At 43.9% G+C, this 23647-nt stretch overlaps 1 protein-coding gene across 9 annotated transcripts in view; it reads right to left on the reverse strand.

Annotated features, from left to right (window-relative positions):
* The window catches only part of garnl3 (GTPase activating Rap/RanGAP domain like 3), a 443924-nt gene that overhangs the window by 153797 nt on the left and 266480 nt on the right, over positions 1-23647 (reverse strand). For all 9 annotated transcript variants that reach the window (XM_072565743.1, XM_072565740.1, XM_072565739.1 and 6 more), the window contains 4 exons: positions 9686-9804; positions 3940-4004; positions 1687-1750; positions 306-332 (listed from right to left, as the gene is read on the reverse strand). In XM_072565743.1, coding sequence (XP_072421844.1) covers positions 306-332; positions 1687-1750; positions 3940-4004; positions 9686-9804 — 275 coding nt within the window. The remainder of the gene's footprint in view (positions 1-305; positions 333-1686; positions 1751-3939; positions 4005-9685; positions 9805-23647) is intronic.

Here is a 23647-nt window from a genome sequence, read left to right on the forward strand (position 1 = left end):
CACTTTCCAGCCTCGTATAAGCCCCTGCCCCTAAAGACCCTTGGTCATCCTGTATGTCCTCATTGCTTAATATCAGTTTCTCCACTACCCACACCAATCAACCCCCCCCCCATCCCAATCTCATCCACCCTCCTGTACCCTACTCCACACCCCTGTCCCTCCTCATTGACCCCTGCCCTCTCCCTCCCTCCCTCCCTCCTCTGCCCTTCTCTTTCTCCTTGTATGTTCCCTCCTATAATTAGTACACAAGGCCTGTCGACAGTCAGCCATTGCTACCGCACAACCCCGGTTTACATTGCACTCACCTCCTGTTCTTCTAGAACCAGTAAGTCCTGTCAAACACGAGAACAAGACGATTAGTTGCTTGCATCATCATTTCTGCTCATTAGATGAGTGAAGCTGGGAGCCTCCATTGGACATTGCCCAGGCTCAGCCACAAATAACTCACTGTGGGGGAATGAATGTCAAGAACAAGGACCAGGGAAGTGGGGAGGCAGGACAGCCCCATTACTCAGGGTCTGTCTGAGGAACTTGCTGATCAATGTCTCACTTGTTTGTCACCACAACCTCCCTCATTTATGCACGTTGTGCCTGACAATGTGGAGACATTATTAACTATCAACATGTCCAATTCATTTAGCATCTACTGCAAAGAATGAAGAACTGAATCCATGAGCTTGCAGTGGACTTGTCTCTGTTCAAATATTCATGGCCTGAGTCAAGGGAGAGTCCAGTAACCCAGGGGCAGGGCAACAGGGGAGGCCCACAGTGCTTGAGGGCAGGGTACTTAGCTCAGGCTAGAGGGTTGACGTCACTCTGCTGAGTTGAGAAAGGAGGGGGGATGTGAAACATAAAGGTAAGGGGGTTGAAGTTTTTTTTTACATTCCCTACAGTGTGGAAACAGGCCCTTCTGCCCAACCAGTCCACACCGACCCTCCGAAGAGTCACCCACCCAGACCCATTTCCCTCTGACTAACGCACCTAACATTACGGGCAATTTAGAATGGCCAATTCACATGACTTGCACATCTTTGAACTGTGGGAGGAAACCCAGGCAGACACAGGGAGAAGGTGCAAACTCCACACAGACAGTCGCGCGAGGCTGGAATCGAACCTGGGACCCTGGTGCTGTGAGGCAGCAGTGCTAACCACTGAGCCACCATGTTGGTGTGCTTGAGCTGGAGTGAGGCCACTGTGCCCAGGTTTGGGGCAGAGCAGGAGGGGAGCCTGCCACGTTCAGTCAAGGGACAAGGCCTCTGTTCTCAGACAGTGGGAATAGGCTCCAGGCCAGGAGCAGCACCAGGCCCCTGATTTCAGTCCTGGCCCCTACAGACAATAAATGGTCATTCTCATAGATTGTACTAGTTCAGTCACAAACTGGTCACTCAGTTCAGCTGGGCTTAACCAACAGTTTATAAAGTCCTTTTGTGCATAACCCTGGTTATGAATGTTTAAGGTTTAGAATCCAGCTACACAAAAATGGCCATCAATTAAACACAGAGTTGTCAAGTTGACTTCCAGGTTAATTGATACCACTCTGCAAAATAACTTCCACCCTCCAACAGGAATAAGGCGGTGATCCCGAGATTGTAGGCTGGTTTCATTTCAAACAGCAAATTATCTTTATAATGTTTTCACTGACAACCACAATGGTCAGAAACACCGTTTTAACAAACTGAGTCTTACCTTCTGTATTTCTGCATTAAAAATCTCCCTGGGGCCTTTTTCAAATTTATCAAGGTTCATGGCACTGCAAAACAATTCAAAAGTTGATGAGATTGTTCAATGTGATTTGTGTCTCACAGTCCATTGCCTTCAAAGACCACAGCAGGTGGCACTTCACAACAGGACAATGTGCTCCCAATGATTCCCTTCCCCTCACACTGTGGGTGCTCTGGGACAGAATGATCAGCTTCTTCCCAACACTGTCCCATTCTGACTGACGGACACATTCCTGCTCAGAATGAAGATTTCCCTTCTCAAAAATACATCCTCTATTCCTTATTTTGAGTTCCCCGCAAGTCGGAATCTGTGTGAAATTGGGAAACACTTGCAGTGCCATCGTTGCAGCAGCTGCTGCTGGGTGTTAAAGCTGCTCCTCAGTTCAGTATATACACCCTCTTCTGGTGATTTGCCTCTACAAAGTTACCATGTTATTTCCTGGCAAGTATCAGACAATATCAACAATCAGGATTGGAGGAAGATAAAGAACAACAACCATATAAAGTTCCACAATGAAAGAACCGACAGAAATAGGCTTTCAATGACTTTTAAAAATTTGGCTCATAACTCTTTCACTCATACCCTATGCCGCTCACCCCTCTGCTCCAATACTTTTCCTGACTCCACTGTCTCAAAGTTACATTCTCAGGCTTGTCCTCAAACCTTGCCATGCCCTCCTCCCTCTCCCACTCCACAATCTCCTCCAACTCTTCAAACTCCGAAGAGTACAGCATTCCCCCAACTCAGGCTTCCAGAGTGGTCCCTCCCCCCTTCACCCAAACGTGGATGGCCATGTGTTTGGCTATTTAAACTACAAGCTCTTGAATTATCTCCCGACGGGAGGTGACCACGTTAGCGAGGGTGCACAAAAGGGTCATGAGATTGGCAGCAGCGCTGAAGAACTTCAGTGTGATGTGGATAGAATGGAGAGGGAGGTGAGGCTTTTCCCCTTAGAATAGAGAAGATTCAGAAGAGGTTTGGTCAAAACTGTGAGTGATGTGGTCAGATTGAAGAGGGAGAAATTGTTCCCATCGCTGGAAGGATCAAGCCCCAGAGGATTTAAAGTGCCTGGCAAGATAATCAACATAACGTGGTGTAGGGCAGCGAGTGGTTCGACCTGGAATGCACTGCCTGATAGAGTACTGGCAGCAGATTTGATCGAGACACTCATCAGAGACCGGGCCCACTATGTGAAAAGAAATGCAGAGTTACAGGGAAAAGGCAGGGCAGTGGGACAGGGAAGGGTCACTCTGCAGAGAGCTGACCCACACACGACTGGCCAGATTGTCTCCTTCTGTGCAGTAGTTCCACCCGACCAGCCTTCTCTCACATTCCCATCCTTCCATCCCAATAGACCTTTCTTAAAACTCAGCTGCTTTGGTCACCACTCCCAGTATCTGCACCAGTCTTTTCTGCTCACTAGAAGACCTTGGCTGTATTTCTACATGGAGGATGTTATTTAAATGCAAGTTGGTGTTCACATCCCTCTCCTCTGTGCTTCGAAGTCCTCCTGGCCCAATGACACTCTGAATGGGCTTATATTTGGGCCACTCCCAGGCCCTTTACACTTCTCACTTGCACTAACAACTAGCATCTGAGTGGATGAAAAAAGTCTGTCTTGAAGCAATTTTCCAGGGATTTAACTGCACCACTATCCCGCATCTTAAGATAAAATCACCGTCCTAAGAACATTTGAATAATTATGAAAGGTGTGCACTTGAACAGGGAGGTATGCATGGATTATAGACTATTTTTATCCCTTGTTATTGGCTTATTATATATTCATGAGCAAAGGATTAAGATGGCTCTGGCATTCACCAGGATTGGTCTAAATTATGCAGCAGGAGTTGGCAGGCTTAGGATAGGCTACCTCTCATAAGAGTTAAAGTCAGGCCCGATATCTGTTTTAGTAAACAGAGGCTGAGTGAGTCAAATCCGAGCCCATCACATTGCTTAATCGTTGGTGGTACTGATGTGCAGGCTTCAACTAGCCATCTCACCAGCAGGAGGCGGAATAGTCACTGCCTCTGTATCTGATGAAGTAACAGCATAACCCACCAAGGACAATAGGTATCTCTCTCTCTCGATACCCATTACATGTGATCCTGTAACCCAGCAAAGTACAGACCTTTATCCCACAGTAGATATGAAAACTGGTAAAACTAATCCAATGACGCTCGGCAAGGTCCATTTAAAATTCCAAGATTTCTCACTTACCTTAAAATAGATTTGACAGAAAGTGTTTTCGTAGGGCTATAAGGAAGGCATATTTTCTGTGTACCCTGTGAAGAGAAAACAGACTCTATAAATAAATATTTCAAAACATATTTCAAACTGGGAGGTCTTGTTGCGGCTGTAGTAGACATTGGTTTGGCCACTTCCGGAATATTGCATGTAATTTCAGTCTCCCACTATTGGGAGGGTTCAGAAAAGATTTACAAGGATGTTGCCAGGGTTGGATGATTTGAGCTCTCGGGAGAGGTTGAACAGGCTGGAGCTGTTTTCCCTGGAGCTTCGGAGGCTGAGGGGTGACCTTGTAGAGGTTTATAAAATCATGAGTAGCGTGGATAGAGTAAACAGACAAGGTTTTTCCCTGGGGTCGGGGAGTCCAGAAATAGAGAGCATAGGTTTAGGGTGAGAGGGGAAAGATATAAAAGAGACCCAAGGAACAACTTTTTCACGCAAAGGGTGGTGCATGTGTGGAATGAGCTGTCAGAGGAAGTGGTGGAGGTTGGTCCAATTGCAATATTTAAAAGGCATCTGGATGGATATATGAATAGGAAGGGTTTGAAGGGTTTGGGCCCGGTGCTGACAGGTGGGACTAGATTGGGTTGGGATATCTGGTCATCATGGACGGATTGGACCGAAGGGTCTGTTTCCATGCTGTACATCTCTATGACTCTATAACTGTTTTTCATTTCTGAGTAGTCTTTGCGTTTTGACCCTTTCACCTTCTGAATCAGCTTTGATTCGCATCAAGTAAAATTCCCTTATGAAAGCTCTCGCAGTACAAGAGTCTTGTAATCAAATCAAATTGACAAACACAAGATTAAAGTAAGGGAGCTGAGAATGACAGCACTGATAGAACGAGGTCCTGGTTCAAATGAGGTTTTCTGTTACCAGTTACTGAAGAAAAGTGAGATAGACCTGAACAAACAAATGACTAAAATAACAGAAAAACAATAGCAGATGAATTTATTTGATATCTATGCTTGGTGCCATTCTCTCCTTCCAATTCCTGAGGATAACTGTCAAAATGTGTATTGATGTCCTCAAAGACCAGATCTGGAGCACATCAGCCATGCTTTGACATTGGAACTTCTGCTTAGTCTGTTGATCACCCATAGCAGCATTGTTAGGGCTTTATTTGTTTATTTATTTCTGGGATGCTAGCTGGGCCAGTGTTTATTGTCCAGCCCTGATATCTCTTGAGGAGGTAGTGATGAGCTGCTTTCTTGAACCACTGTAGTTCATTTGATACAGGTAGACCCACAGTGCCACTGGGAAAAAAATTCCAGGATTCTGACCCAGCGACACTGAAGGAACAGTGATACATTTCTGAATCAGGACAGGTGTGTGGCTTGGAGAGGAACTTGGAGGTGCTTCCATGCATCTGCCGCCCATGTCCTCCTAGACAGCAGTTGTTACGGTCTGGAAGGTACTGCCTCAGGAATCATAGAATCCCTACAGTGCAGAAAGAGGCCATTCAACCTATCGAGACTGTATAGACACTCTGAAGAACATCCCACCCAAAATCAGACCCTTCACCTTCCTCCCTACCCCTACCCCTCTCCCCAGCTATCCCAGTAATCCCACATTTACTGTTGCAAATCCCACTTAACCTGCACATCTTTGGCACGGTGAATTTCCGCAGTGCCTTTTGTACGTGGTACACACTGCTCCTGCTGAGTGTCAGTGATGGAGAGACTGAATCTTTGTGGATGTAGTGCCAATCGGTTCCTTGTCCTGGATTGTGTCAAGCTTACATGTTGTTGGAGCTGCTCTCATCCATGCAACTGGGCAGTATTCCATCACACTCCTGACTTCTGCCTTATAGATTCTGGCCAGTTTTGGGGAGTCAGTTCAGTGGCTCCTTCAGTTCAGTTTCTAGTTAATGGTAGCCCTCAGGATATTGGTAGTGAGGGATTCAGTGATCTTAATGCCATTCAATATCAGGGGATGATGGTTGGATTCTCTCATATTGGAGATGGCCATTGCCTGACATCTCTATAGTGTAAACACCACTTACCACTGTCAGCTCAAACCTGGTTATTGTCCAGATCTTGTTGCATTTGAACATGGACTGCTTCAGTACCTGAGGAGTTATGAATGATACAGAACATTGTACAGAGATGAGGAGAAACTTCTTCACCCAGAGAGTGGTGGCTGTGTGGAATGCTCTGCCCCAGAGGGCAGTGGAGGCCCAGTCTCTGGATTCATTTAAGAAAGAATTGGATAGAGCTCTTAAAGATAGTGGAGTCAAGGATTATGGAGATAAGGCTGGAACAGGATACTGATTGGGAATGATCAGCCATGATCATATTGAATGGCGGTGCAGGCTCGAAGGGCTGAATGGCCTACTCCTGCATCTATTGTCTATTGTCTATTGTCTAATCATCAATGAACATCCCCACTTCTGACCTTATGATGAAGCAGCTGAAGGTAGTTGGGCTGAGGACACTGCCCTGAGGAACTCCTACAGAGATGTCCTGGAGCTGAGATGACAGACCTCCAACAACTACAACCATCTCTTTATGTGTCAGGTATGACTCCAACCAGTGGACAGTTCTCCCCCAATTCTCATTGATTCTAGCTTTGCTCGGGCTCCTTGACGGCACACTTGGTCAATGCAGTCCTGATGGCCAGGACAGTCAATCTCACGTCACCTTTGCAGTCAATCCAAAGAAAGACCAAGGTTGTCAGGAAGTCAGGAGCTGAGTGGCCCTGGCAGAACCTAAGCTGAGCATCAGTGAGCAGATTATTGCTAAAATGTGCTGCTTAATACATCTGACTGTTGGTGACTCCTTCCTGAACACTGCTCATCCCTTCCACATTGCAGTAACTCATACCCTGAGCCTCCTGGGAAAGGCTGCTGGGGAACTTGCCGTGGCAGGAACTCATTGGTGCATCCACATCTTATCATGCTGCAAGACTTCCCCATCTCTCTTCCTCATTTTGCTCCACTGCATTCCTAAGACTGGGTCACGCACCTGTGATCTGAACCCAATGCACCACAATCTCAGACTCTTTGTGAAAGGGTGAGCTATTCAGCCACTGTACTGCCAGGTAATTACATTACAGCTGATCTGTACCTTAACAGCATTGACCCACTTCAATTCCAAAAAACTAATGGAGCAATAATGGGGCACAGTGCTCCCCTTACTCCCCTATCAACAGAGGACACAATTTCATATAAAGATATCAAATACATTTATGAAAGACTAACTGCTCAATTAATCATCACTTAAGGTTCTGTACCAGTATTTTAAATCACTCATAGTCAGTGAGGTGTTTTAACAATAACGACCTCTGTCAGATTCTAAGAAACCAGAACATAATAAATCTGACAAGGATTTTACTGTCACAGAGAGCAGGATGCAGTAAAAAGCTGTGACAGCACAAACTGATGGAAGGTACTGAGGATGGAGAAGGATTAGCTGACTTCACACAGAGACACATACACAGAGACACTCACACATAGAGAAAGACACACATATACAGAGACACACAGGTGCACACACAGACACACCCACCCACTTACAGTCACACATAGACACACAAAGTCACACATAAACACACGCACACACACACAGACACAGAGAGAGACACAGAAGCACACAGTTGGGAAACAGCTGCTCCTAACCACAGTGTCAAAACACATCCCTTTGAGCAACAGTGCTGGGGCCTGGCATGGGAACTAGCAGGAGCATCAACCCTCGCTGAGCCTTGTTTGAACTCAAACCCTGAGAGCTTTGTAAAACCACCGTTTACAAATCAAAGAAGGACCTGCTTGTTTAATTAGAGTCTCACTTTGAAAACAAACATAAACAATTTAAAGAATTATCGTTTCCTGGGCAGCTCCTGCCAGTATTTCTCTCAATCGAGTCATTGACAAATGATTTAGTGTTCCTCGGCACCTTGTTTATGGGAAAGCATGGGAACATGTTGTTAGAACTTAAATCTCCAAGTGTATAGTTAGTCTAAAATTGGCAAAATGGCCCATTGAAAAGTGATATAATCTCTTCAGATACTAGCCCGATGTTAGATAGCGTTGCAGACCCCTCAGGTTCAGACCCATGTTAATGCTGGTTACAAGCCTCCTTCCACCCATTTAACATTGCCAAGTTATCCTTTTGTCGTCTTCCTTTCATGTGTTTATTCAGAATCCCACGCAATGCATCTTTTCTATTCACCTTGGTCACTGCACATTCTAAACATTCGAACCAAAGCTGGACTTAAACACGACCACTTTGTACGCACTGTTCCCTGGTTCTCGGTGACCTGTCATCATGTTCAATGTTAACTCTATTTCTATCCAAGGCACTCCCTGAGCTGCTGAAAATTTCTCGAGGTTTTCGCCTTCATTACAGATTGCCAGCCTCCACAGCATTTCACTTTTGGGCCTGTTTCTGGGCCTGTCTGAAATGGAACACCCTTCCTAACCTCTATCCCATCGATCCTGTTTATTACCCTGAAGACTTCTGCTATGGTAACCTCACCACCCCCAACCCCAGCCCACACTCCCCCACCCCCACCATCCATTTTCTATTCTACACAGAAAGGAACCTCAAGAGATGCAGAGGAATTTCTTCTCTTGGCGTGTCATTAATGCTCTCCCTTAGCGACCTGTGGAGGCCGGATCACTGAATATCGTCAAGGCTGAGTTAGGCACATTTTTGATTGACAAGAGAGCCAAGGATTATTGGAGGTGGTAGACAGAAAAGTGTCCTTAGGCACAGGCTCAGTTCAGCCATGAACTTACTGAATGGTACAGTGGGCTCAATGAGTTGAATGACCCTCCCCCGCTCCACTTTCTTCAAAGTCCTATTTCAGTTCAACACGACCTCTTTTGCTTTTCAATATAATGGAAACTTCACTTGAAATTTCCACTTGAAATCTCTCTTTCTAAGTTTGGCTTGTTCATCAATTATCTCCTCCCTTTGTATCTTAAATGCCTTTACAGAGGAACTTCGAATATCCGACTACCAATTATCTGAAAATCGGATTATCTGAAGGAGACCTCGAGGTCCCGATAGATACATTACATCAAAGACGTGTTTCCACCACTGATCGCTTCTTTCATTTACAGTGATTAAACAGGCACTGTCTCCAAATGACTGACCTCCTGCTCTCTCTCTCTCTCTCTCCCCCCACGGGGGTGGGGGGGCGAGGTTGGACAGGGTTGGACGGGGGGAGTGTGGGTGTGGGGGGGGGGGGTTGGACAGGGTTCTGGGAGCGGTGTTAGGGGCGGGGTCTCGTGCGCTGTGATGCTGTTTTACCTCCTGAACGGGGAGCAGACTTCAAGAACTCCGAGCCCCAAAGGAAAGGCATTTAATTGATTAACCGAATAATCGATCAACCAAACTAAACAGTGCCCGCCCATCTCATTCGGATAATCGCAGTTCCCCTGTATATCTTTCCTGATGTCATCTTCTAAGGTCACGTCCACCACATTGACCCTAAGGTGGAGGCTGGTGTATAAAGATCTGAAAATGGTTTGTGATGAGAATGCAGCTTTATGAGATGGAGCTACCTTGAAATTTTAAGTTGTCCAGGGTACCAGGATTTAATTCTCTCAGAACATCACCTTGCAAAGCGATCACTTCAATTTAAGGAGAATCTGAAATGTACTTGCAGCGATAAAGGCCTTCCTCCAAAAGTGGCTTTGCGATTTTAAAAAAATGACCATAAACACACAATTCTGACAAACCCGCGTAAGGAAGGTGAACCAATCACGACTTACTGTTTTTTTCCAGAGGATCGCACGGTATTGTGGCACACGCTGATTGTTTTGGTCAGAAAGGACAACCGAAAGAAAGAAAGGATTCCTTTCTGTGTCTGTACCGACATAGTTCTGATGAACTGAAAAGAGAAACGAAAAGGACACAGGAGAAATATAAGCAGCTTGATTCAAACTGGAACAGCAAATTTTAAATTGGCACATTTGAAGGCAGCAAGTTGAGATGCATCAGTGTTCTTTAACACAACAGGCAGTTTGGTGAGTTCTAATTGAACAAACTCGCTCCCACGTTGCACTGATTGGCATCACACAGGGTAATGATAACTGGGACAAGAGCTGCATCTCCTGTTTGCTGTCACTCTGGTTTCACTTTGCTCTCCAGCAATACACTCTCTTTGTGCCCCGTCTCTGACACAACAGCCAGTATCTCTGCCCCTTGGGTAGACACTGAACAACGCAGCATGGGAAAACAGGTTAAAAGCTAAGACTGCACAAAAGCAGCATCAGACATTTCCAGTAGGTGTTTCTTCTGAGAAGGGTGCACTATCTGTGGTTAACTGACGAACTTAGGGCAGCGTCAAATCAAATGGAAAGGTAGACAGTGCCAGGAAGGTTCGTGGCAGGCCGGAAAATTGGAAACATTTTAGAAACCAGGCAAGGGATGATTACAGAAAGCAGTGGTCGGAGGATGGGAGAAAACTACCCAGAAATATAAAAAGACAATAAAAGTTTCCACAAGTTTATAAAACGACAAGTTGCAAAAGTGAGCATTAGTGTCTTAGAGGATGGAACTTGAGTCTACCAATAGGAAAGAATCAAAGTGCAACAGCTTTAAATAAGAATATGGCATCTGTCTTTGTCGTGATTATAACAAGATCAGCCGGGTGGACCTCATAGGATATGAGTTCCCTGATTGGGACTGTTAATCTGGTCCAATCAGAGAGCCCTGGCTGACACATATAAACAGGAGTTTTCACGCAGCGTTGCCCTTTGATGTGAAGGGCACTGCTTGTCACTGGCCACTTGGGTGTTTCTTTTCTTCCTGGTGGTGGAAATTGAATAAAGATTCGTGCACCTTGTGTCTTTCACCGTGTCTCACACCTGCACACAAACACCATGGGTGCTGGGGAAAAATAAGCACTACCGCAGTTAGGCGGTAGTGTGGGCAAAGGAGAAAAGAAAAAAATAAAAATAAATAGGAGTGTCAGAGGTTCTGTTCACCCTGAGAGCTGGCTCAGAGTCAAGGACTCTCCATGTCTAAGTAAAGGGTGACCTGGTGACAGAATACCAGCCTTTGTGGAGTTATTTCAGGCTTCACAAAAACATAAATCCCAAAGATAGTAGAAAAGCATGGAACAATAGGAAGGGAGAAACCTTAAACAGTCAGGATTAACAGAGAAAAAGTAACAGGAAAATTAATGGAGCTAAAATCTAACAGGTTCCAGGGTAGTCTACACCTTAGAGTCTTAAAGGACACCAGTAAAATCACAGATGGACAATCACGTTCAGTTTTGAACTCTTTACTTAAGGACAAGTACACTTGTTTTGGAAACAGTGCCTGTTCAAAGACTCAGTCTGGGATGGAGTATTGGGTATAACTGCTCCAAGAGAATGAAGTGATCATAGACTGTAGGGCAAACAAAATGATTATGTAAACACACAGTGGCAGCTGCCTGTTAAATCGTGCCTCATTTGATGTTCCTCTAAGGTCAAGTGGTGTGTATATGCAGCTGGTTTTGTCCATTCTAAGGTTTGTCCAAGACCAAAGTGAGTCTGTTCACTTGGTTTGGAAAGGATTTAGCTTCAAAAACCTTGACCAGCCTCAGTCTGATCTTTGTGAATGTCATCAGAGCTTGAATTGGTAATCACACTCAAAACCCACTTGGAATGGCTGGAATATATTCAATATCACAGTTTCCACTGCTCCACAGCTGGCATGTGAACTGAGGGCCAAGATTGACATTTTGACTGTACTTGTATGAAGGTAAGGTCATGGCATCTCGCTGAGACTCAGCAGGAATAGTGCTGTGTATGATCCCTGCCTTTACAGGCAGTCACTAGAGAGGACCAGAATTATAAAAATGTTCCATTGCTCACTGCACCCTTCTTGCATTGCGTTCCAATCCCATTTTACTCGTTCTGAATGTTTCACTCCATTCATTGTGTCTTGTCTGGTACAAGAAAACATTACAATGGACTAATTGACGGATTATCTGTGGCATTCACTTCTTTCACCAGAATAAATGTATTCTTTTGCAAATGTGTCAACTTTTAAAACCAAGATTTGAACATCAATTTGCTGTAATAAGGAAACTGCATGTACAGCTTTATTCTTGCTAGTCCTGTGAAAATCAAGTCTATAACATACTCTGCAATATATCCTTCCAATATATATCTTTTGTAAAACCATTTACCTCTACTTTACTTCTGGTGTCATCCAAATGTACATTCAGTACCTTGACATTACATAATATTCTATCAAAAGTTACAGAAGCTTATCTTAAAGAATCCAAATATGTTAAGAAGGAGTTTGATAATTGAGCGAAATACCGCTTGACCCTTCTGCTGCAATGAACAGCAGAACATACAGGAAACTGACACATTAACCCTCTTTCCTACATCATGATGCACAATCATACTACTGGGGTTGATGTCAAGAGAGAAGGAAGTTCACCTAAACTAGTTTAATACATGTTGGAATAATGCTTTTGTTGTTATTACTAAGGAACTAGAAAATCTCTGTTTATGAACAGAGTTGGACATTAGAAGGATGAAAATAGAGAAGGGAAATTGAGATGGTCAGGAAGAGGTAAAATGTGTGTGTATGTGTGAGAGAGAGAGAGGGACAGGAGGGAGAGAAAGGGGGGATGTCAGATAGACAGAATGTGTCAGACAGCAAGAGAAGAAACCAGGGGAAATGAGCCAATGCGTACAGCAAAGCCTGATTAACCACATTATAAAACTGCCAGCATTGTTAAGTCTTTCTGGAAACTAAAGTAAGGAGCCAATTTCATAACATTTTTAAAAATTAAATCAGAGTTAAGTACAACACCAGCCAGATAATATTTATTGCCAATATTTGGGACACATACAAGTGGGGAGGTGGTAGCATAATGGTTATGTCACTGGGTTAGTAACCAAGAGTATCAGCCTAACCTCCTGGAATGTGGACTCAAATCTCAGCCCATGTGGGCCATAGTGAAAGGTGACTGTTTTTAAAAATATAGAATTGTAAAGCTAGCCTAATGGTGACTGTATAATCATCGCTGATTGTTATAAGGGCTCATTCAGTTCACGAATACCCTTATCTCCACTTCCACAACAATTAACCACTGCTCTGAGAGCACCACTTGCTTCAAAGGCAATAAAGATTGGCCCAGCCAGAAATCCCCACAACCTGTAAGCAATTTATTTAAAAGTAAAGTGGGGTTTCAGTGCTGATCAGGAAGATTTGTAGGAAATTGAATCAGTGATGCTGGAAGAATGGTGACATGGTTCCTATTCAGGGTGGTGCTTGACTTGGGTGAGGGACCTGCAGCTGGTGATGATGTTACATGGCATGTGCCCTTGTCCTTAACGGTGTCAAGGTGCCAGGTTTGGGTGATGCTGAAGAAGAAGCCATAGTAAGTCAGTGTGGTACACATGTCACCTATTACAACACAGCTCTAGCAGAGCACAGGGCAAGAGGGTGAGCTGTGCCACTTGTTCTGAGGACATCGTGGTTAATGTCTTGGCACAGTCAGTCACATTGCTGGTCAGCTGCAGCCTAAAGCGAATACCTTTATACTTTTGCATACACCTCTCCCTTCCTAACTCTATCCCATCCGATAGTGTACACCTCTCCCTTCCTAACTCTATCCCATCCTGTAGTGTACACCTCTCCCTTCCTGACTCTATCCCATCCCGTAGTGTACACCTCACACTTCCTGACTCTATCCTATCCGATAGTGTACACCTCTCCCTTCCTGACTCTATCCCATCCTGTAGTGTACACCTCTCCCTTCCTGACTCTATCCTATCCGATAGTGTACACCTCTCCCTTCCTGACTCTATCCTATCCGATAGTGTACACCTCTCCCTTCCTAACTCTATCCCATCCCGTAGTGTACACCTCACACTTCCTAACTCTATCCTATCCGATAGTGTACACCTCTCCCTTCCTAACTCTATCCCATCCCGTAGTGTACACCTCACACTTCCTAACTCTATCCTATCCGATAGTGTACACCTCTCCCTTCCTAACTCTATCCCATCCCGTAGTGTACACCTCACACTTCCTAACTCTATCCTATCCGATAGTGTACACCTCTCACTTCCTGACTCTATCCCATCCGATAGTGTACACCTCTCCCTTCCTGACTCTATCCCATCCTGTAGTGTACACCTCTCCCTTCCTGACTCTATCCCATCCTGTAGTGTACACCTCTCCCTTCCTGACTCTATCCCATCCTATAGTGTACACCTCTCACTTCCTAACTCTATCCTATCCGATAGTGTACACCTCTCCCTTCCTAACTCTATCCCATCCGATAGTGTACACCTCTCCCTTCCTAACTCTATCCCATCCCGTAGTGTACACCTCTCCCTTCCTAACTCTATCCCATCCCGTAGTGTACACCTCACACTTCCTGACTCTATCCCATCCTATAGTGGACACCTCTCATTTCCTGACTCTAGCCCATTGTATAGTGTACACCTTCACTTCCTGACGTTATCCCATCCAATAGTGTACATCTCTCACTTTTTAACACTACCCTATCCTATAGTGTATACCTCTCCCTTCCTGTCTCTATCCCATCGTATAGTATATACCTCACGTCCTAACTCTATCCCATCCTATCGTGTACACTTCTCACTTCCTAGCTGTATTGCGTCCTATAGTGTACACTTCTCACTTCCTAACTCTATCCCATCCTATAGTGTACACCTCTCACTTCCTGACTCTATCCCATCCTACTGTGTTTGCCAAACGCTGCCCCAGTAGTGATATACCTTTAAAGCCTTTCTCGAGTTTAAATGAGAAGACGTTCCCTTCAATATTTTGCATTTTATTAATGCATTTCCCACCCATATTACACATGTGCTCTACACACCTATCAGATACCTGGACCTGCATATCTGAATAATTATCTAAATTTATATCTGCATCTCCGAGCAATCATCAAAATTAATTTCTCCATAAAACTCGATGCTATCAGCATGCTATCAATCTAGCACAGCTTCCACAGAACAATGGAAGAAAATTAATCTTTGGTGATAGAAAATAGTCAGCCAGGTTACATCTCAATTTAATTTCTCTACTTCCTCAGGAGGCTAAGGAAACTTGACATGTCCGCAAGGTCTCTAACTAATTTTTACAGATGCAGCATAGAAAGTATCCCATCTGGATGCATCACAGTTTGGTTTAGCATTTGTTCTTCCCAAGACTGCAGGAAACTACAGAGAGTCATGAACACAGCCCAGCCCATCACACAAACCAGCCTTCCATCCATTCACTCCATCTGCACTACCTGCTACCTCAGCAAAGCAACCAACATCATCAAAGACTCCTCCCACCCCGGTTTTGCTCTCTTTCAGCCTCTTCCATTCGGAAGAAGATATTAAACTTTGAATGCACATACAAACAAATTCAAAAGCAGCTTCTTTCCTGCTGTTATCAAGCTTTTGAATGGTCTTCTCAAATGTTCATTCTCATCTCTCTCTCTCACTCTCTCTGCACCTTCTCTGTGGCTGTAACACTGTTTTCTGCACTCTGTTCTGCCACCCTGATGCATTTTGTATGGTATGTACAGCACACAAGATAACGCTTTTCATTGTGTCTCTCTACATGTGACAAATCCATCAATCAATTTTCTAACCTTTTCAATAGAATCAAGGTTGTGAGATAAACTGCTGATTCATCATTGCCTGCTTCACTTTCCCACTGAAGACCAATATCAGCCCCCTGCCTGCTTTCACTAGCTCAAACTAACGCATGGAAACAATAGCTCACCTCCTCAGCCCCACAAAGTGATATACCGCTGGGGCTCATGACATTCTACATCCCAGACTATTGAAATATGTTGATAATGAATGCATTAGTGGTCATCTTCCAAACTTCTATAGATTCTGGAATGGTTCAGCAGATTGGAAGGTGCCAAATGTCACCCAATTTAAAAAGGAGAGAAAATGGGCAACTACAGACCTGTTGGCCTTAAATACATGGTAAGTGGGCATTTATTGGGTGCCGTCATCAGGAACTTTGAACACGAAATTGCTGTTGATGAATCTGTTGGAGCTTTTTGAGAATGTTACTAACAGTTGGTGCTTCATCGGTTGGGGCATACAGTCATGTTGCAGCTCCATCAAACTTTAGTTAAGCCACATTTGGAATATTGTGTAGAGTTCTGGTCGCCACACTACCAGGAGGATATGGAGGCTTTGGAGAGAGTATAGAGAAGCTTTACCAGGCTGTTGCCTGATTTGGAGGACATTATCTATGAGGAGAGATTGGACAAACTTGGTTTGTTTTCACTTGAACGTCGAAGGATGACAGGTGACCTGATAGAAGTTTACAAAATTATGAGAGGCACAGAATAGAATGGATAGTCGGAGCCGTTCTTCCCCGGGGTAGAAATGTCAATTACTAGGGGACATAAATTGAAGCTAAAAGGGGATAAGTTTAAAGGAGATGTAAGCGGCAGATTGTTTTTACCCAGATGGTGATAAGGGACAGATTCAATAGCAGCATTTAAGAAGTGTCATGACAGAGACATGAATAGGCAGGGAATAGAGGGAAATAGACCACATAGAGACAAAACGTTTTTCCTTTCGAAAGGCATTATGTGTCAGTGCCGACATGGTGGCCAAAGGATCTGTTCCTGTGTGTACTGTTCTTTGTTCTCTTTGCTCAACATTGATAAAGGTTAGTCGGTAGACATAGTATAATTGGATCTTCAGAAGACTTTTGATAAAGTCCCCCCACAGCAGGTTAGTTCATAAAATTAAAGCAATTTTTTACACAATGGGTGGTTCGTGTGTGGAATGAACTTCTAAAGGAAGTGGTGGATATGGGTACAATTACAATTGTTAAAGTGCCCATAGTGTTAGGTGCTTTAGTCAGGGGTAAATATAGGGCAGGGGAATGGGCCTGGGTGGGTTACTCTTCAGAGGGTCAGTGTGGACTTGTTGGATCGAAGGGTCTGTTTCAACACTGTAGGGAATCCAATCCAATGATTAAAAGACAATTGGATAAGTACACGATTAGAAAAGGTTTGGGGAGATATGGGCAAGGAGCAAGCAGGTGGGAGTAGTTTGGGAATAATGGTTGGCATGGACTGGTTGGACCGAAGGGTCTGTTTCTGTGCTGTATGACTCTATGACTCACATGGGATAGGAGGTAATGTACTGGTATGGATTAATGATTTCCTAACAGACTGAGAACAGGGAGTAGGAACACCTTGCTCATTCTCACATTGACAGGCTGTGACTAATAGGGTACCACAAGGACGAGTACATGGGCCCAAGTTAGCCACTATATACATCAATGATTTGCTGGTGAGGACCAAAGGTAATATTCTCAAGTTTGTGGGCAACAGAAGGCGAGGCGGAAATATGTGCTGTGAGGAAGATGCAAACCAGCTACAAGGGGATTTGGTCAGATTTGGTAACTGAGCAAGAGCTTGGCAGATGGAACATATTTTGGAAAAATGAGAGTTGATCCACCTTCATAGAAGAAACAGAGTATTCCTTAAATGGTAAGGGGGTAGATGCACAGTGGAACTTGGATGTTGTTCGCAATAAGTCACTGAAGATTAATAGTCAGATTCAACAAGCTCTTAGAAACGCTAAAGCAATGGTAGTCTTTATCATGAGGTGATTTGAGTACAGGAGGTGTGAAGTCTTACTCAATTGTGTCAAACATTGGTTAGACTATACTTGGAGTACTGTGTGCAGCTTTAATCTCCCTACCTTTGAAATGATAATATTACACAGAGGGAATGCAACTAAGGTTCATCACACTCGTTTCCAGGATGGTGTGACTGTCTATGAAGTGGGATTGGGAAAGCTGAGCCTGTATTCTTGCGAGTTTTGAAGAAAGAAAGATGATCTCAGTGAGAGCTACCAAACACCTAAAGGGAGCAGATATGAGAAATGCAGGCAAAATGTTTTTCCTGGTTGGGACATCTAAAGCCAGGGGACACCATTTCAAATTAAGGGAGAAGCCTTTTGAAGGTTTGTAGCTCAGGTTGAGGTTTAGGGTGTTGGTTTGCTCGCTGAGCTGTAGGTTTGATATCCAGACGTTTCATTACCTGGCTAGGTAACACCATCAGCGATCTCCAAGTGAAGCTTGGTAATGAAACGTCTGGATATCAAACCTACAGCTCAGCGAGCAAACCTACACCCTAAGGGAGAAGCCATTTAGGACAGAGATGAGGTGAGATTGTTTTTACTTGCTGGTTTGTAAATCTGTGGAATTCTCCATCTCAGTGGGCTGTGGAAGCTCAGTCACTGAGAATCTTTGAAGTTGCAATTGACAGATTTCCAAATACTAATGATGGAAAAGAATATTTTGCTAATGTAGGAAAGAAGTACTGAAGTGGATGATCAGCCTGATCATATTGAAGAGCTGAGTAGACTCAATGGCCTAAATGGCCTACTGCGCTCCTAAAGCATCAATGATAAGAAGTGGTCGTCACATCCTGTTGTCACTTAGGAAATTGGCTAGTATATTGTCCATAGTCTGTAAGCACAGGATTGATTGTCTAAACAACCTTGTCTCATTGCATTCTCTGTTTTGTTCTTATTTACAATGCCTTGAATAAATTGACCACATATCAACTTGCATGAGACCAATGTATACAGCAACTCATAGAGACACAGAATCAAAGAGATGTACAGCATGGAAACGGATTCTTTGCTCTAACTCAAGCATACTGACTAGATATCCTAACCTAACCTAGTCCCATTTGACAGCATTTGGCCCATATCCCTCAGAACCCTTCCTATTCATATACCCATCCAGATGCCTTTTAATGTTGTAATTTTACCAACTTCCACCACTTCCTCTGAACAGGTGGAAGCTGGTACAATTCCATCTACACACCACCCTCTGCATGAAAATGTTGCCCCTTAGGTCCCTTTTAAATCTCTACCCTCTCACTTTAAACCTATTCCCTTTAGTTTTAGACTCCCCCAACCTGGGAGAAAGATCTTGTCTATTTATCCTATCCATGACCCTCATGATTTTATAAACCTTTATAAAGGTCACCCCTCCACCTCTGACATCCCAGAGAAAACAGCCCCAGCCTGTTCAGCCTCTCCCTATAGCTCAAACCCTCTGACCTGGCAATATCCTTGTAAAATTTTTCAGAACCCTTTCAAGTTTCACAACATCTTTCCTATAGCAGGGAGACCAAAATTGCACATTATATTCCAAAAGTGGCCTAACCAATGTCCTGTACACTTGCAACGTGACCTCCCAACTCCTATACTCAATGCTCTGGCCAATAAAAGTAAGCATACTCAACGCCTTCTTCACTATCTTATTCACCTGCAACTTCACTTCCAAGGAATTATGAACCCGCACTCCAAAGTCTCTTTGTTCAGCAACACTCCTCAGGACCTTACCATTAAGTGTACAAGTCCTGCCCTGATTTGCCTCTCCAAAATGCAGCAATTCACATTTATCTAAATTAAACTCCATCTGCCACTCCTTGGCCCATTTGCCTTTCTGATCAAGATCCTATTGTACTCTGAAAAGGAGGAAAGGCTGAGGCACTTGGGGCTGTTCTCATTGGAGAAAAGAAGGTTTAGGGGAGATTTGATAGAGGTGTACAAGATGATTAGGGGTTTAGATAAGGTTGACAGTGAGAACCTTTTTCCACATATGGAGTCAGCTGTTACTAGGGGACACAGCTTTAAATTAAGGGGTGGTAGGTATTGGACAGATGTTAGGGGTAGATTCTTTACTCAGTGGGTTGTGAGTTCATGGAATGCCCTGCCAGAATCAGTGGTGGACTCTCCCTCTTTATGGTCATTCAAGCGGGCATTGGATAAGCATTTGGAGGTTATTGGGCTAATGTAGGTTAGGTAGGCTTCAGTCGGCGCAACATCGAAGGCCGAAGGGCCTGTACTGTGCTGTATTTTTCTATGTTCTATGTTCTATGTTCTGAGGTAGCCTTCTTCACTGTCCAATACTCCTCCAATTTTAGTGTCATGTGCAAACTTACTAACCACACCTCCTACGTTCACATCCAAATCATTTATATAAATGACAAAAAGCAGTGGGCCCAGCACCAATCCTTGTGGCACACCAACGGTCACATGCCTCCAGTCTGAAAAGCAACCCTCCACCACCACCCCTCTGTCTTCTACCTTTGAGCCAACTCTTTATTTTCTGTAACCTGATTGACACCCAATCAATAAGAAAGTCCACTGCTAGTCATCATATGTTTCCATTCCATCCTTTGTCCTTTGCTGCCTTCTTCCACCCATTTAAGATTTATATTGCCTATGATGTTTCTCTGTTCCCAATTTAAGACACATACCTGAAAATAGTCTGATGAATTTTACTCATACTATTCCTCTGACTCAGGACTGAAGAACCAAACAGTGTGAATAACTAACTTGGGATAAGATCACTAAAACTCAGAAAACAAAGGACCAGGTAAGGGACAAACAGTCAGGAGACTTCACCTGTGTGAGACATGGACCCAGTGAGTTGTGAATTAGGTGCTCAGAGGGAAAACGTGCTTTCAGTAAGAATTTTTGCAACTAAGAAATTGCGTTGAAGTTGAGGTCACATATATTAGTAAACATATATTAGTATCAGAAGTTGTAAGGCTTAACAAGATAACCCAGGTGAAATAAAATAAATGTAATGTTCTGATCCCAGCTGATCTCGCAACTGGAAAAGCCAGAATCCAAAATGTTATCTGGCTTGATGGATCATTTTTTTAAAAAATTGCATGGTGGCCATTCACTGGAGCATAAACACAAAGTAGTAGATCTGATTTTATCCATAAAACAGATGTTTATGATACAAAAGAAATGAAAAAAAGCCAAATTTTACATGGTGTGAAAGATTTCAAAACACTGCAAAGCCTTTATTACCTAATACCATCACTCCACATTTAATCAAAATCTGGAGAAACTTTCTTTCCTTGTACAATCTGTAGAATTGACTTAGTTAAGGGTTATGGAGAGCGGGTGGCTAAGTGGAGCTCAGTCTACAAAAAGATGAGCCATGATCTTATTGAATGGCAGAGCAGGCCCGAAGGGTCAGATGGTCTACTCATGCTCCTATTTCTTATGTACTTATGGCCTTAACTGCTTCTCCTCAGCTCCCATCTGTAACGTGCAAAGTCTTTTTCTTGGAACGTTCATACAACTGAGAGCTTAGACTTTTTTAGTTCTGGAAGGTTCACTAATTATACACTTTCACTAAGGTAGCATACTCCTTTAACTGCTGTGAACAACATCGTTTTCTAGGATTGACTTCACTTACATCTGACCCCAGTCAGGTCTCCATCAAACTCTCTTTAACTAATTTTTTTAAAACTGCGATCATCCTTAATTCTGCTACAGTTAATGGCTCAATGTTTCCATTTTGCTTTCATACACCCCACAGTATAACCAACTTCCATTAACACTCCAGGCAGCCTGGGGTCACCTGCTATCTGATACACATACAGGTTTTAAGTAATGGTTCCAGAAAGATTGACCTCGTTAATGTTTAAGTCACAAAACTCAACCAAAATTATTCGTTTGAAAGTTAAACTCTGAGAAAAGGATAATTTCGGTAAATCACACACCTGTCATCACCATAAATAAAGCAAAGTAAAACAAGGTTAATGTAAGTGAACTAGACTTAAGCCAATACAAGGGCAGCTTGGTTGCACGGAATGCGTATCCTGTAGTTTGTGGGAATTATAGACACTGTTGGTAACTTGACCATCACCCTTGTAGAAAACGTCACTGACTGTAAAAATCTGAACGAGGTTTTGGAGCTCAAGCAGCAGCGAGAATCTCTGTAGTACATGCATGAGGCTGATAGCCAGAGAGGTGCTCACACCACAACCTACAAGCGTGGAGCCAGAAAGCGAATGGATGAGTACCAGACAGCCCAAGAGAATCAGGCAGGTAGTGCAGGAGTTCCAAGCTTCCACTTACAAATTGCTTTTCCGTTTTCGATAGTGACCAGGGCATTGGTTCCTTGGAAGAGTTCAGTCAGAGCGTGGTATGTGGCACCATGGGCAGTTCAGTCGTATAAGATGGGGAGAAGTGGGGAAGAACAGTAGGATAGGGACTTGTTATTTCAAGGGTGGACAGATGTTTGTGTGTGGCCATTGATGTGTCTCCAGGACAATGTGTTGTCTCCTTGGTGTCGGGATCAAGGGGATCACAGAGCAAATGCTGGATATGCTTCAGGGGCAGGGTGAACTACCAGAGGTCATATAGAGTATTGGTGCACAGACCCCACATGGGTTTGGTGGTGTAATGGCGATATCACTAGTCCTATTAGCTAGAGGCCTGGGATTATGTCCTTGGAACATGGGTTCAAGACCCACTATCGCAGCTGGTGGAATCCAAAATTCAAATCATAACTTCTAAAAGGTAGTCATGTATTGACTATTCACAAGTATTCTTTAGGGAAAGAATTTGCCATCCTTACCTGCATATGACTCTTCATTTTACTATGGTCATTCTAACTGTCCTCTGGTCCAGCAAGGCATTCAGTTCAAGGGGAATTAGGAATGGACAACAACATACTGGCCTTCCTAGCGACACCCACAACAACAACAAAAAAAAATTAAAAATCCAATTTAAGTCTTCCCCTTGATGAAAAGGAATCATGTCGAGACGCTCAATGAGAGAGAATTTGATTCAAAGGCTTCTGATCATACAGAGTCCTTTTGATAACTACATCATGTAAAAAGCTCTTGTAGTTCAAATTGAAATACTTACATATCCCACAGAGCTTTTCATTTCATTGTGGAGACTGCAGTGCCCCTCAAACCTGATCAAACCTTTGTATGTCACGCCACCTCCCTGACTGTTTCTCCTGTGTCCATAACAAGCAGATTGTCCTTTATTTCCAGGAGGGACTATCTCTAGATTACAACAGTGGCAACACTTCAGCAGTACATCTTTGGCTGTAAAACATTTTGCAACATCCTGCAGTTGGAAAAGGGGCTGCATAAATGCAAGTTCTGCCTCTCCTCATGCAGTATTCTCCAGGGCAATGCTGTAGATGTCAGAAAGGGGTCAGTGCATCATTTCCGCTGACCTGGTCCTCCGATAATTTGGGTACAAACTACAGCAAGCAAACCGAGGTGTAATACAATCAAGGATTGCGCACACAAAACAATTGCAAATAATGAGAATGTCCCACTCACAACCTCAGGTAGAGAAAACTTCAGGCTTGGAGTGCCACTGCCTTATCAGGAGAGTTCCTAATGCCCTCAGAAGTGGAAGGGCCCAGCACTTCAGTACAAGGGACAACGCCAAAGCGTTGGTCAAATGAGCAGGCGGACAATCCTTCTTGGTTTCCTCTGAAGTTCCAACAGATCATTCCATTCCACATTAAGCCGTAAGTACAACAGGCTTGTAACCCAACGGCCCAGTAACAGCTGACCTCCACTCACAGCTCCATTGATGGGGAAGCAGCCCTGTCAGTCGAAGGCACGGCCGGTAATAACTGAAGCTTGGGGTAATGTCTTAGGTAATATCTCAAGCCAGCCACTTCCAAAAAGGACCACTTTCAGCAAACAACTTACTCTAACCATTGTCAAATCCTTCACTATATCCTGGAATCATTAGTGAGCTGAAGCAGAAGTGAATCAATCAGATAAACTACAAGAACAAAGGGTAGCTGCTCTGTGATAGGAGTATCTGTGCTCCTAAATCTAGACAGTCTCTCCATTGTCTGCATAGCTTGTCAACAGAGTGGCTGCCTATTCGCCCGAGGAGCAAGGGGCTCAG

Source organism: Chiloscyllium punctatum, chromosome 49, assembly GCF_047496795.1.
Source record: "Chiloscyllium punctatum isolate Juve2018m chromosome 49, sChiPun1.3, whole genome shotgun sequence".
Classification (NCBI taxonomy): Eukaryota; Metazoa; Chordata; class Chondrichthyes; order Orectolobiformes; family Hemiscylliidae; genus Chiloscyllium; species Chiloscyllium punctatum.